Consider the following 12743-nt stretch of genomic DNA (forward strand, 5'->3'; position numbering starts at 1 on the left):
TAGTAGCCTTTGATCAACACTATAGTAAGGTATTACTATGACTGAGTAAAGTCTTCATAAGACCTTTTCCTCTTAAAATAAGATGCCTTGTCAAGGGTTGATGTTTATTTATTGCACTGGGATTACAAAAAAAAGAGCAACAAAAATATTCTTACCTAAGACTTAAGTACGTCCATTAAAAAAAATCAGCGTTTGTGCAGACTAAATGCTACCAGAACTGTCTCATTCTAACTCTGATAGTATATAAACATCAGCAGTGGCCAAGCAAGGAAGAGAGACAGGAAGTCATGTCATTTAGTTGGACATGAATTGAGTTTCCAGAACACCAGGAAAACTGCAGTAACTGTAGTTGTTGATTTTTTTTTTTCACTCTTTGGGGGCCTGCCACCCAGCTCCCAAATAAATACACAGACTTATTCTTACTTTCAAATGCTGGGCCTTAGCTTGATTATTTTTAGCCAGTTTTTCATAACTTAAATTATCCCATCTACCTTTTGTCTCTGGGCCTTTACCTTTCATTATTTTATATACCTTTCTTTCCTTCTAATTCCATGGCTAGTTGTGTGGCTGGCCCCTGGCGCCCTCCTCTCCTTCTCCTTTTCTGATTCCTCCTCTTCTACAGAGATTGGCTTTCTTCTCCTATTTATTCTCTCTGCCTGATAGCTCTGGCTATTCTTTCTCCTGCCTAGCTATTGGCTATTCAGTTCTTTATTAGACCAATCAGGTGGTTTAGACAGGCAAAGTAACAGAGCTTCAAAGAGTTAAACAAATGTTAACATAAAAGAATGCAACATATTTCTGCACCATTAAACAAATATTCCACAGCATAAATGAATGTAACACATCTTAAACTAATATTCTACAACAGAAAATGATTCAACAGCCAAGTTCATGTTTTAGTCTTAAAGGACTAGAACTTTTAAACATTTCCAAGCTCCAGGTTATAATACAAATCTTATTAAACAGAAAAGAAGAAAAACCATTAAGATAAATTGTATACCTATAGAAACCATGAGATCATGTTATTTTTATATTTGTCCTTGAATTTTTATAGTTCATAGAAAAATTGTATATGCAATATATTTATTAATTTACATAAAAAGAAAGTTAGTATCTGCTGAGAAGGGGAAAATCAGTTTGATCTGCGATTGAGAAAAGATAAATTGTAGCAGTATATTCCAGTAACTCATCAAGAACACTCATGAAACTTTTAAGTAAGTTTAATGTTCTCTGTTGCATAGATGTTATTTATTTCTACTCTCTTTATTAACTTTGCCATCTATAAAGGGACATTTGAATTATAACATCCTATTCTGTTCTATTCTATGATAATTGAGTTGATCCCTTATAATCCAAAGGCAAAACCATAAATCTTTTATATGACCTGCCATGAACCCAAGGAGTTCAGATCATGTTTTAGCTGTTTAATTTCAAAAAGACTGCTTCCTCCTATGTAAATTTACCTCTTCCAGAAGAAAACAAAAACTTAAACTCAAAACAAATATTCAAACTAGTACCCATACCTTTACTGTGTCAGCATTGAAAGCCATTCTTTTCCTTGGCTAACTAAGGATGATATAAATGATGGAGGGAATGAAAGCAATATTGTCAGGGGCTAAAAAGATGGTTCAGCAGTTAAGAATACTTGTTCCTCTTGCAGAAGATCTGCGTTCAGTTACCAGCACCCATATGGTGGCTCACTCAGGTTCCAGAGTAGCCAATGTCCTCTTCTAACCTCAATAGACACCAGGGAAACATAAACACACACACACACACACACACACACACACACACACACACACACACACTTTCAAATATATATGCTGCAAACCACTCATACATACTAAATAGACATTTAAAAAATAAATGTATTTTAAAGTTATTAGCTAAAGTGATTTGCTGTGGGATGTCTTTCTGTATATTGTGGATATGGGCTGATCCCATTGGTTAATAAATAAAGCTGCTTTGGCCTATGGCAAGGCAGGATAGAGCCAAGCAGGAAATCCAATACAGAAAAAAAATGGACGCCATCCAGCTGCCCAAGGAACAACATGCCAGCAGACAGGTAATGCCACAGCCACATGGCAATTTCTAGATTAATAGAAATCGGTTAATTTAAATATAAGAGCTAGCTAGTAGTAAGCCTGAGCCACCAGCCAATAATTTATAATTAGTATTAACCCTCTGAATAGTTATTCAGGAACTGGTGGGTGGAAGAGAAAGTTCCAATTACAGTGACTGATTATTAAGGCTAACATAGTCCAATATATGCATTGCTTTGTACCTACATATGTATTGTAAAGCAGAGGGTAATTTACCTGTGTGCTGCAGCTTTCCAGCAAAGCACAACTGTAGGTCTTCTCAAGACTGTATGTAACAGCAAGATTCCTTGTGGCGATATTGTGTTCCCCAAAATATTGTGCACCCTAATAAACTTATCTGGGGTCAGAGAACAGAACAGCCACTAGATATAGAGGCCAGAAAATGGTGGCACACGTCTTTAATCCTTGGGAGGCAGAGATCCATCCAGATCTCTGAGTTTAAAGCCACACTGGAAACAGCCAGGCATGGTGACTCACGCCTTTAATCCCAGGAAGAGAGCCTTTAATCCCAGGAAGTGATGGCAGAAAGGTATATCAGGCGTGAGGACCAGGAACTAGAGCTGGTTAAGCTTTTAGATTTTTGAGCAGTTCAGCTGAGATCCATTTGGATGAGGATTCAGAGGCTTCCAGTCTGAGGAAACAGGATCAGCTGAGAAGTTGGCCAGGTGAGATTAGCTGTGGCCCATTCTGTCTCTGATCTTCCAGCATTCACCCCAATACCTGACCCTGGGCCTGTTTTTATTAATAAGACTCTTTAAGATTCATGCTATAATTCCTCTTCCATACAAAGAGAGTTCATGATCTTCATTTGTTTCAGGGAATGTTTATACATCTCAAAATGCTAAGAATTGCTTAGAACAGTCTTTCTCAAACTTCCTAATTCTGTGACCGTTCAATACAGTGTTGTGATTAGTCCCAACAGTAAAATTATTTCTGTTGCTACTTCATAACTATAATTTTAATACTGTTATGAATTGCAATGTAAATATTTTGGAGATAGAGGTTTGAAAGAGGACTCACAATCCACAGATTGAGGACCACTGGCCAAGAATGAGAAATAGGATGATCCAGAAAGAATCCAATAGAAATACAAACCAACTAAACTCATAGTAACCAATAGCACTCTTACGGATCAAAATATATTTAGGAATATTTATTTTCACCTGTATGTGTACCTAATTTTCTATAAAATTTAACTACTCTCCCCCCAATCAAAGACCTTGAGATTCTTTAAATCAACCCATTTGTGACAAAAGTCTCAGTTTGGTTCCTATCTATTCATTCAGCACTTTTATGTATTTACACTGTGGTGATCATCATATATTTTGTTCTCATATGATTTGTAACAGTCAGAAAAAGTAGAAAATAATCAACAGCGGTAGTTATACAGTTACACATTGCAGTAAGTGCTGTAAATGGAAATTCCATGAAGCTTGAAGGGTGGGTTGGAGGGGTAACAACGCCCTCTATTGTACTACCTCAAAACATGGGACAACAGGCTCCTTGTATTTAGTCCCCCCAAAATAGTTAATTCTGGAAACTGAAAGCTGGTTATCACTGACAAGTAGGAGATCAGTCCTAACACATGCAATAAAGGCTGAGCATTCTCATATCATATGCACAAAAGCAAGGACACTGATGTGTGGAGTAGGGGAAAGTCGTGATTTTTCTTAAGACATACTGATGTATTAACTTAGCAAATCACAGTTTTAGAAGACCAATCCTACAGTCAAGGATTGCCCATATTTCAACTTTGAGTGGCTTTGATGTATAAGCATTTTTCAATACAGTTATATTTTCAGGAAAACACCACATGGAGGTAATGGTCCTTGGAGTAAACTGATTTCCTTCTCGACTAGGAAGGCAACTGTCTCTGCCTTAAAAGTGCACAGCAGGCTAACAACATTAAAATATCGCATCTTTAAATCCTATCGTAGACAATAACTATGGACAAGCCATGGAATTACTATTAACATAGTATCTACTAGACTTAGGGGGCAATTATTTGAGTCATAATAGGAGTACTAATGTCACAAGCTATCCAGAGATTGAAAAAAAAAAAAAAAGGAAATGAAAAGACCAAGAAGGATGTTGTGAATTAAGTTAACATTAAGCAGAATAAATGTAGTTAAAGAAAGCTTTCACTCTAGTGTTTCAATCATAAAAAGATGGAAGCTTAGTTTGTTCGATTTCTGATGACAAAATCCACGAAAATTTCCATGATGAATATATGTAAGTTTGCTGCAGGCAAAAGCGGTGCACTTTGTGGAGCTGGTACCTCCATTACTCTATGTTTGTTGAGCCTTTTCAACAAGGGAGGCAACATCTAAAAAATACTACTACCAGCATAAGAGAACTGTTCATTATAAATTCAAAAGTAGACTAGTGATTGTTAAATATTTTATGTTATCAAAAACACACATCTCCATTTTCTGCATATGATTCTACTTCAAAAAGTATAATATTGATTATAATTTCACATTCCAGTGTGGCTTATGTCAAGGTCATATTTCAGTTTGCTAAGAAAGATGCAACTGTTCTGAAATGACACAATTATGGATATTCTTGTGAAATCAGATATCCAAGCTTCTAAGAGGAGTGTACGATAATACACTCAGGCACATCACAATAATGCCACTGTGATCAGTTCACTAAGAGGCAGATATCTGCAAAACTCCAGATGTTCAGTTGTTACCTATTCGTAAAAATGTCTGTCCTAGGCCTGGTGAATTTATAGGTAATATCAGTAACTCAAGGGAAACTGAAGAGCCAAGGAGCCTAAATCAATCAATAACATTTCCAAACAAAAATGACAATTGAGCATCATTCTAGTGAGTATTTTTAAAAATATAGTAAAATCTATCTCAATATCGACTCTTTCACAAGTCCCTCAAGAGCTTATTACAACCATGGTTATCTCTTTTATTGCCTCTAATGGTATTGATAACTCACAATACAATAATGTTATTTATCAATTTTATTACAAATAGTTATTTTTCTGGAAAGCCTGGATGTGAGGCATGACAAATTTTTAATGTCAATCAACATTACAATTATTCTGTACTACATTATTAAACTCAATTTTAGTGAACCATTTCCCTGTCTTACGATGATCAGTCTCAATAGTTGTTCTTCTTTCTGCCTTAGTACACGATGAGGAAATTAAACTCTGCTGAAGTTTAGTGGCTGAGAAGTAAAATACACACTACAACTAAATATGTCCTTAACTGAAACACAACAAAATTGATTTAACCTATTCTCATTATCCTGTTATGGGGTTTTAATAATTTCTTCTGTTTTGTTTTTCTCTAAGCATACACATTTTATGCAGTTCATGAAAATAATTTATAAAATGGCCTTGAAGAAAAAAAATAGAATTTAATATAAAAAGGAAAACTAATCTGCGTAACTGAAATATCTAATTTTAAATAATTCATCTAGTTGCTATAAAAATAAATGAGTTGTAATTCACTGGTACATGATATAAGAAAATGATAATGTTCATAAGAAGACTAACATCAATAGATAACATTCATTTAATAAATATTTGCATACCTCAATATGTGTTGGCATTTCGTGGGAGGCCGGAAGACTATCAAATCCATTCAATCACACTTATTCATACAGGGTTCATAATTACTGGTATGTCGAATATTTTAATCCATTTATGATATTCCTATAAAAGTTTCCAATTTTTCTATAAATATTCAAATATTATTACTTTAAAGTGCTCACAATTTTTATAAAATAGACCAATACTTAAATGATACTCATGTTTCTAAGCTATTATAGCATTATTTGACATTATTGGTAGAGTTATTTTCCACATTGCAGAATTCAGAGTTTCATTTGGATTTTAAACTTAAAATCAGGACATTATCCTTATTTAAACTGGTCATCACCTTCAGGTGGGTTACAATTCATGGGTTTCTGGAAGCACACTGGCACAATCTCACTACTAACTTACACAAAATCTTAGAAACCAGTGTTAGATGAATAACCTTCTACCATCTAAAAGTAATCTGTCAAATCCTCTAATTATTAGCCACTAAAAATAATTTAATTAAATGAACTTGACTGATGTATAAAGTACTATAATTTAGAACAAATTATATTTTGAGTGGTATGCTTTCTCCCAGAATCCTCTCAATTGATTAGAGATCAACCCACACTCAGTGAAAGCATTCCAAAATATATTCCCAGAGAATATTTTATGGCATGTGCAAGGTCCTGGTCACCCAACTTATTTGTGTGTCTTATGGCATCAGCAGATTGACACAGAAGCTTAAAACATGACCTTCTGTCCTGAGCAGGAGATTAGCTGCATGGAATACTGTCAGGTTTTGCTTTTGTATTGAAATAGTTTCATAAACTCCTCATATATTCTGAAGTAATGCCTGTGAAATAAATCCCCATGTATCCATAAATGAATGCTCAAATTTAAACAACTACAAAATGAATTGAAAAATGTTTCCTTTGTTGAAGTCTGTATTTAAGGATAGACACATTTTGGAGACTATTAACACTGTGACTACAATTTAATATTATCTTTGAGTAAAAAGATTGCCCTAAGCCTTTTTAAAGGCCAGAGGAGACTATGCTTCTGCATATTTTATAATTCCCCTAAGAACATTCTGTTTTCCTCTACACGATGTCAGAACCTCCTCATATTAGTGAAAGATCAGGAGCAAACTGACAGAAACTGAACCATTCAAACATAAACCCCACCTGAACCATTCAAATATAAACTCTACGTGTGACTGCAAATCAGGAGTATACATGGGGGAAGGAAGTAGCCAATATTTCTACCACTAATAATTTCCAATTCAGTTCCCCGTGGAGAAAAGTTAGATAGACCAAAAACACTCAAATGAAGCAATATAATGCAAAATAAAGATGAGATCAAATAGTTTCTGTCGGAAAAAAAAAAAAAGCAGCATTTAACATCAACCAATCAGTGCACACACACAGAACTTGAGAATCAAAGCCAGAACCAACCTCAGTAGAAACAGTCAATTTATGTGAATGGTTAAAACAAAACAACAAACAAAAAACGAGTAGTGGATGTCTGTCCATAAAGAGAGTCAGCAAATCTATGCTAAAACTTTTAGTCCATGTCTTATCAAATACAGAAACCTTGGAAATGTTAATGACTCCCCTTCCCTCCAACTTCACCTATAATGGAAACAGGGGTGTAGTGACGTGAACAAGAATGGCCCCATAGACTCACATTTTCCAGTGTTTGGTTCCTAGTTGGTGGAAAACTTTGGGATGGATTAGTACGTGTGACCTTGTTGAAGGAAGTGGGTCCAGGCTCAGTCTCTCTCTCTCTCTCTCTCTCTCTCTCTCTCTCTCTCTCTCTCTCTCTCTCTCTCTCTCTCTCTCTCTCTCTCTCTCTCTCTCATCTATCTATATTATATATATATATATATATATATATATATATATATATATATATATATATATATATGTCTGTATCTCTGTCTCTTCCACTGTCTCTCTGTGACCACCACCCACAACTGCTGCCTGTGGATTGGGATGTAAGCTCTCAGCTACTGCTCCAGAGCCATGCCTACCTAATCTGATGCCACACAGCCTGCCATGATGGTCATTAAATAACCCTCTGAAATTGCAAGCAAGCCCCCAAGTATATGTTCCTTTTATAAGTTGCCTTAGTCGTGGTGTTTCATCATAGCAATAGAACAATAACCAAGACAATGGACATCTAGTTATATTTCACAGAGCTAGAAAACCACTTGGAGTAAAATAAAGTCCAACAGTTCCCTTTGCTAATTATATCTCATCTTCCATGTGTGACAAAAAGAAAACAAAAAGCTGGGGTGGAAGTAGTAGAATAAATACATTTGTTTTAAAATGCAATATACAGTCAAGCAAAAGAAATCACAGATTATGTTACAACACTAACACATTGTGGAAGATTAGGACTCCACAGGTCAAGAGTCTGAGAATGGTTTCCAGTTACAACAGCACAGAAGATTCATTTCTATTGTGTCTTCTGGTCTGCTGAAGCAAAAATAATGATGTAAGATTTTTGCAGAGGGAGTAATGTGGATCCTTGCTCAAACTCACTTCATTTTCAGATGTTTTATTTTATTTTACGTGTATGAGTGCTTTGCCTGTATTTATGTGTATCCACCATGCCTGTGTTTGATGCAGAAGAAGGCATTGGATCCCCTGGAATATGGATTACAGGTGGTTGTGAGTCACCATGTGGTACTGGTAAACAATCCAGAGTCCTCTGAAGGAACAGCAGTACTCTTAATATACTGAGCCTGTTATTCCCTATCTCCATATATTAAATATGTTCTCCATGTTTATCCACCTACTTCCTGTGTGATGAGATAGTATCATGGAATTTAAAAGAATGTTTACTGACTGAAGATGTGAATGAAAATTGAATACTTAGAAGATTGTGTTAGGAGATTTTTGAGTGTATACCTATAGAGTTATCTATCATTAATATCTGTAAAGCAGCAGCCCATTGAACTACAAAAAATGTGTTTATAATAAAGAGATCAAACATTTAGAATCAATTCATTCTTCTATCAGTATGTCAACCTGACCATTTGTAGTTGGTGATTTTACTCTTTACTCTTTGAAGAGCCTGCCACCCAGCTCTCAAATATATACACATGGAGATTTATTATTACTTATTAATGCCAGGATTTAGTGTGGCTTGTTTCTTGCAAGCTTTTTATTAACTTAAATTATCCTGTCCATGTTTTGTCTTTTGGCTTTTACCTTTCTCTATTTCTGTATATCTTTTCTTTCCTTCTTACTCTGTGTCTGGCTGTGTGACTAAGTGGCTGGCCCCCAGATTCATCCTCTCATTTTCTCTCTTTTTTTCTTCCCTCCCCAATCTTCTCTTCCCAAATTTCTACTCCTATTTATTTTCTCTGCCTGCCATCTCTGCCTATCCTTTCTCCTGCCTTGCTATTAGCCATTCATCTCTTTATTATATCCATCAGGTGTTTTAGACAGGCAAAGTAACACAGCTTCACAGAGTTAGACAAATGCAACATAAAAGAACACAGCAATTCTTTGCATCATTCAATAAATATTCCACAGCATTAATGAGTGTAACACATCTTAAAATAATATTCTACATCATTTCCCTCAGTAGTCATTTCAGTACTATTCACAGTAGCCTGTATTCATTAACTGATGACAAATAAACAAAGAAAATGTGGTACATAAACAAAACGTAATAAAATTCAGCCATTAAAAAATGGAGATTCTGTCATTTGTCAAAATATGGATGAAACCAAAGATCATCACTGTAAGTAAAATAAGCCAGGCACAGAAAATCAAGTGCCAGAGAATCTCACACATGTAAAGAGTCTAAAAAGTTGATCTCATGGAAATTCAGAGTAAATGGTGGTGATCAGAAGGTGCAGAGAATACTGGGGAGACAGGAAAATGTGTATTAAAAGGACTGTACACTGAGTTGGACAAAAGATTATAGTGTGCTACTGCACAGTAGGCCAAGTACACATAATAATTATATACATTTCAAAAACCAGATGGTGGTTTTTAAGGGAGAGTACCATAAAGAGGTGATAAATGAGGAGACGGAAATCCTAAACTGCACCTTTCCTTTTGGGATATATTATTGTCCATGATTTCTATGTTTTCATTTAGCAGTTTATAAAATTAATTTTAAGATATGCAAAATATGGAGTTAGCAGCATTTTAAGTACAATCAGTACTTGCCCCTGTTAAATGAAAACAAAAATCAAGAGTTTTACATTCAAAATGATTAACAAAAAGAAATAAAAGCACATAGAATTTCACATTTTGTGGTTTAAAATGGCTTAAAGATTTTATATGTTTAATACATAGTATCAGGTATAAGAGAAAGAAATACATAAGACTATTTATGATTTTAGTCATGATTTTAAACAGTTGAACAACTTGTTTGCACATACTTGAAATGTATCTGTTGTTTAAAGGAATACAGCTTTGAAAACGTGTCCATAGTCAAATGAAAATTTCTTACACCCTGTGAACAAAAAAATGTATGCACCACCATTCTGTAAACATAAATATAGTCACAACATTTCAGCCAGTCTTTTTTCCAAACAAACAGACGAAAAGAAAAAAAAATGGATGAAATGGAGCATAGAACTTCAAAGAGCCTTAATTTGTGGTAAACATGCTTTGTATAACTATGATTTTGCAACAATGCTACTAAATAAAGGAGATGGCCCTACACATACACTCAATCCCATCCTCGGGTCCATTAACTTTATAGCCTTCAAAGGAATGGGAGTTAGAACAAATGACTTCCTGAAGAAAAAGAAATTCCGTTTCATCTAACTACAGCTGAAAAGCCGAAGCTACTTTTAAGTCCATTGTTTTATCGATCTTTATTTGACTGCCATGTTTTCCGGTGGTGTATCTATTATCTATCTAAATGATGTAAATCCCTCTGTAGATCCCAACATGCTTGCTGAGGTGATACACTAAGCCGTCTCTGGAAAGCACCAGCAAGCTGAGAATGCGTGCTTCTCCTCATGAAGACAAGGAGCATTTGGTCCTGGTAAAGGGTGATCAATATAGAAGAACACCCAATTAAGTTGTAAAATGCGAGTAAAGGAAACAGAGAAAAGATTTAGCCTGGCCTAGACTGAGGCGCTATTAAGAACAAAGATCAGCCTGGCGCATGACTTTGGTCCCAGCACTGAGGAGGCAGAGGCTGGAAGATCTCTGTGAGTGAGTTCCAGAACAGGCTCCAAAGCTACACAAAGAAACCCTGTCTAAAATAAATAAATAAATAAAAATAAAAAAGATCAGCCGGGCGGTGGTGGCGCACGCCTTTAATCCCAGCACTCGGGAGGCAGAGCCAGGTGGATCTCCGTGAGTTCGAGGCCAGCCTGGGCTACCAAGTGAGTTCCAGGAAAGGCGCAAAGCTACACAAGAGAAACCCTGTCTCGAAAAACCAAAAAAAAAAATAAATAAATAAATAAAAAAGATCAGTTGGCTAAATACCAACCTAGAGAAATGACCAATATGACACCATGAGATGTACCCTCTTTCTGAAGGGAAATGGCAAGGGAGTAACTCTGGGGGAGCGGTAGATGAGGAGATGGGAAGGGAAGGAGGGAGGGGATATTGAGATTGGCATGTATTGTATGATTCCTGTTCCTCTTAAACATTACTGACCCAATAATTCTCGGGGTGATTTTACTAAAGTGAAAGTTTCTACATCTTGGTTCAGGATTTAATTTGTAGCTTCCAAACATTTATATTTGATACCTAGATAAATGGTCCCCTCTGTCCCTCTTCAACATCAAACATGTGAAAGAGTCCACATTTTAAAATACTGAAATTGTAAGATCCCCAAATCAAAAGCAGCAAAGTCTAGTCTCAATGAAATACCTTTCAATAGCATCATGACACACTATCAAGCTGCTGTCTCTTGCTAGATGAACACAGACCTGTAAACTGTGTCTGATGGGATAGCAATAAATCACACTTAATACCTTCCAAGTCTTGAGTACAACTGAGAAAAGGACAAGAAAACATTGGCAGTCAACAATTCTCATCATAAACCTATTTTTAAAATCATAAACTATAACTCTTAACTTAGATTTTTTTAAACTTTGAAGAATTATCCCATGTTAGAAAAATGATGTCTTGGCAGGGCGGTGGTGGCGCACGCCTTTAATCCCAGCACTTGGGAGGCAGAGGCAGGCGGATCTCTGTGAGTTCGAGGCCAGCCTGGTCTACAAAGTGAGTTCCAGAAAAGACGAAAAACTACACAGAGAAACCCTGTTTCGAAAAACCAAAAACAAGAAAAAAGAAAAATGATGTCTATTTTTTTTTTGCTAATGCTATGTAATTTATAATTTTCTGAGAGATTCTTATGGAAATAGGTAATCATTTAATAATTTCAATTGCATCCATTCCATATGATGCCTTACTTATCAGCCTGACAACAATTAAAATCGCTGGTGACATTAAGGCTATGAGGGTGTGGGGACTGGTTTACATATGGAATGGGGATATTCATGAAAAGGGTGCAACCAATGTGGGAACCAGTAAGATCATCTCCTAAAACAACCAACCAGGCAATAACTACATAATCCAGCAAATGGATTCAAGTGTTTAGGTGAGAGGAATAAAAAGCCACATTCTCATAAATTCATGGAAGTTTTATTCAGACACCACCAATCCCATTAGCAGTCAGGCATCCTTGAAGAGTGAATAACCAAACAAACAAAGGAATCTTCATATACAATAGAAAGTTACTCAGCAATCAAAAGTAATAAATTATTCATATGCACAGTAGTGTAAATAACTCTCTGAGGCAATCTAAATATCTAAGAAATGGCACTACATCTCTAATTGAAGGCATACCCTTACATGGCCATAGAAATATCTGAAAGAATTTCTGTAAAGTTAAAATGGAAATGTGTGAAACACACTGAAGAGTCACCAGCACCTGAATAATGAGTAAGAAGATACATAAGTATATATTAATATACGATTATGGTGTGTGTGTATATGTGTGTGTGTGTGTATGTATGTGTGTGTGTGCGCGCGAGCACACACACATGTAGACTACATCTTAGAGCATAGGCAGATGATCCAGCTAAGCTATCTTTGCAAAATAAG

General features: G+C 35.8%; 1 protein-coding gene across 5 annotated transcripts in view; it reads right to left on the bottom strand.

Annotated features, from left to right (window-relative positions):
- Window positions 1-12743, bottom strand: part of Kcnt2 (potassium sodium-activated channel subfamily T member 2) — a 344440-nt gene that overhangs the window by 259105 nt on the left and 72592 nt on the right. Inside the window, exon 1 of one of the 5 annotated variants that reach the window (XM_037211344.1) lies at window positions 5658-5775. The exons of the other annotated variants lie outside the window; for them this stretch is intronic. Within the exon in view, the coding sequence (XP_037067239.1) occupies window positions 5658-5707 (50 nt within the window). The 5' untranslated portion in view covers window positions 5708-5775. Of the gene's footprint in view, window positions 1-5657; window positions 5776-12743 lie in introns of those variants that run through there. 5 annotated transcript variants of the gene reach the window in all.

Source organism: Peromyscus leucopus, chromosome 15 (assembly GCF_004664715.2).
Source record: "Peromyscus leucopus breed LL Stock chromosome 15, UCI_PerLeu_2.1, whole genome shotgun sequence".
NCBI lineage: Eukaryota > Metazoa > Chordata > Mammalia > Rodentia > Cricetidae > Peromyscus > Peromyscus leucopus.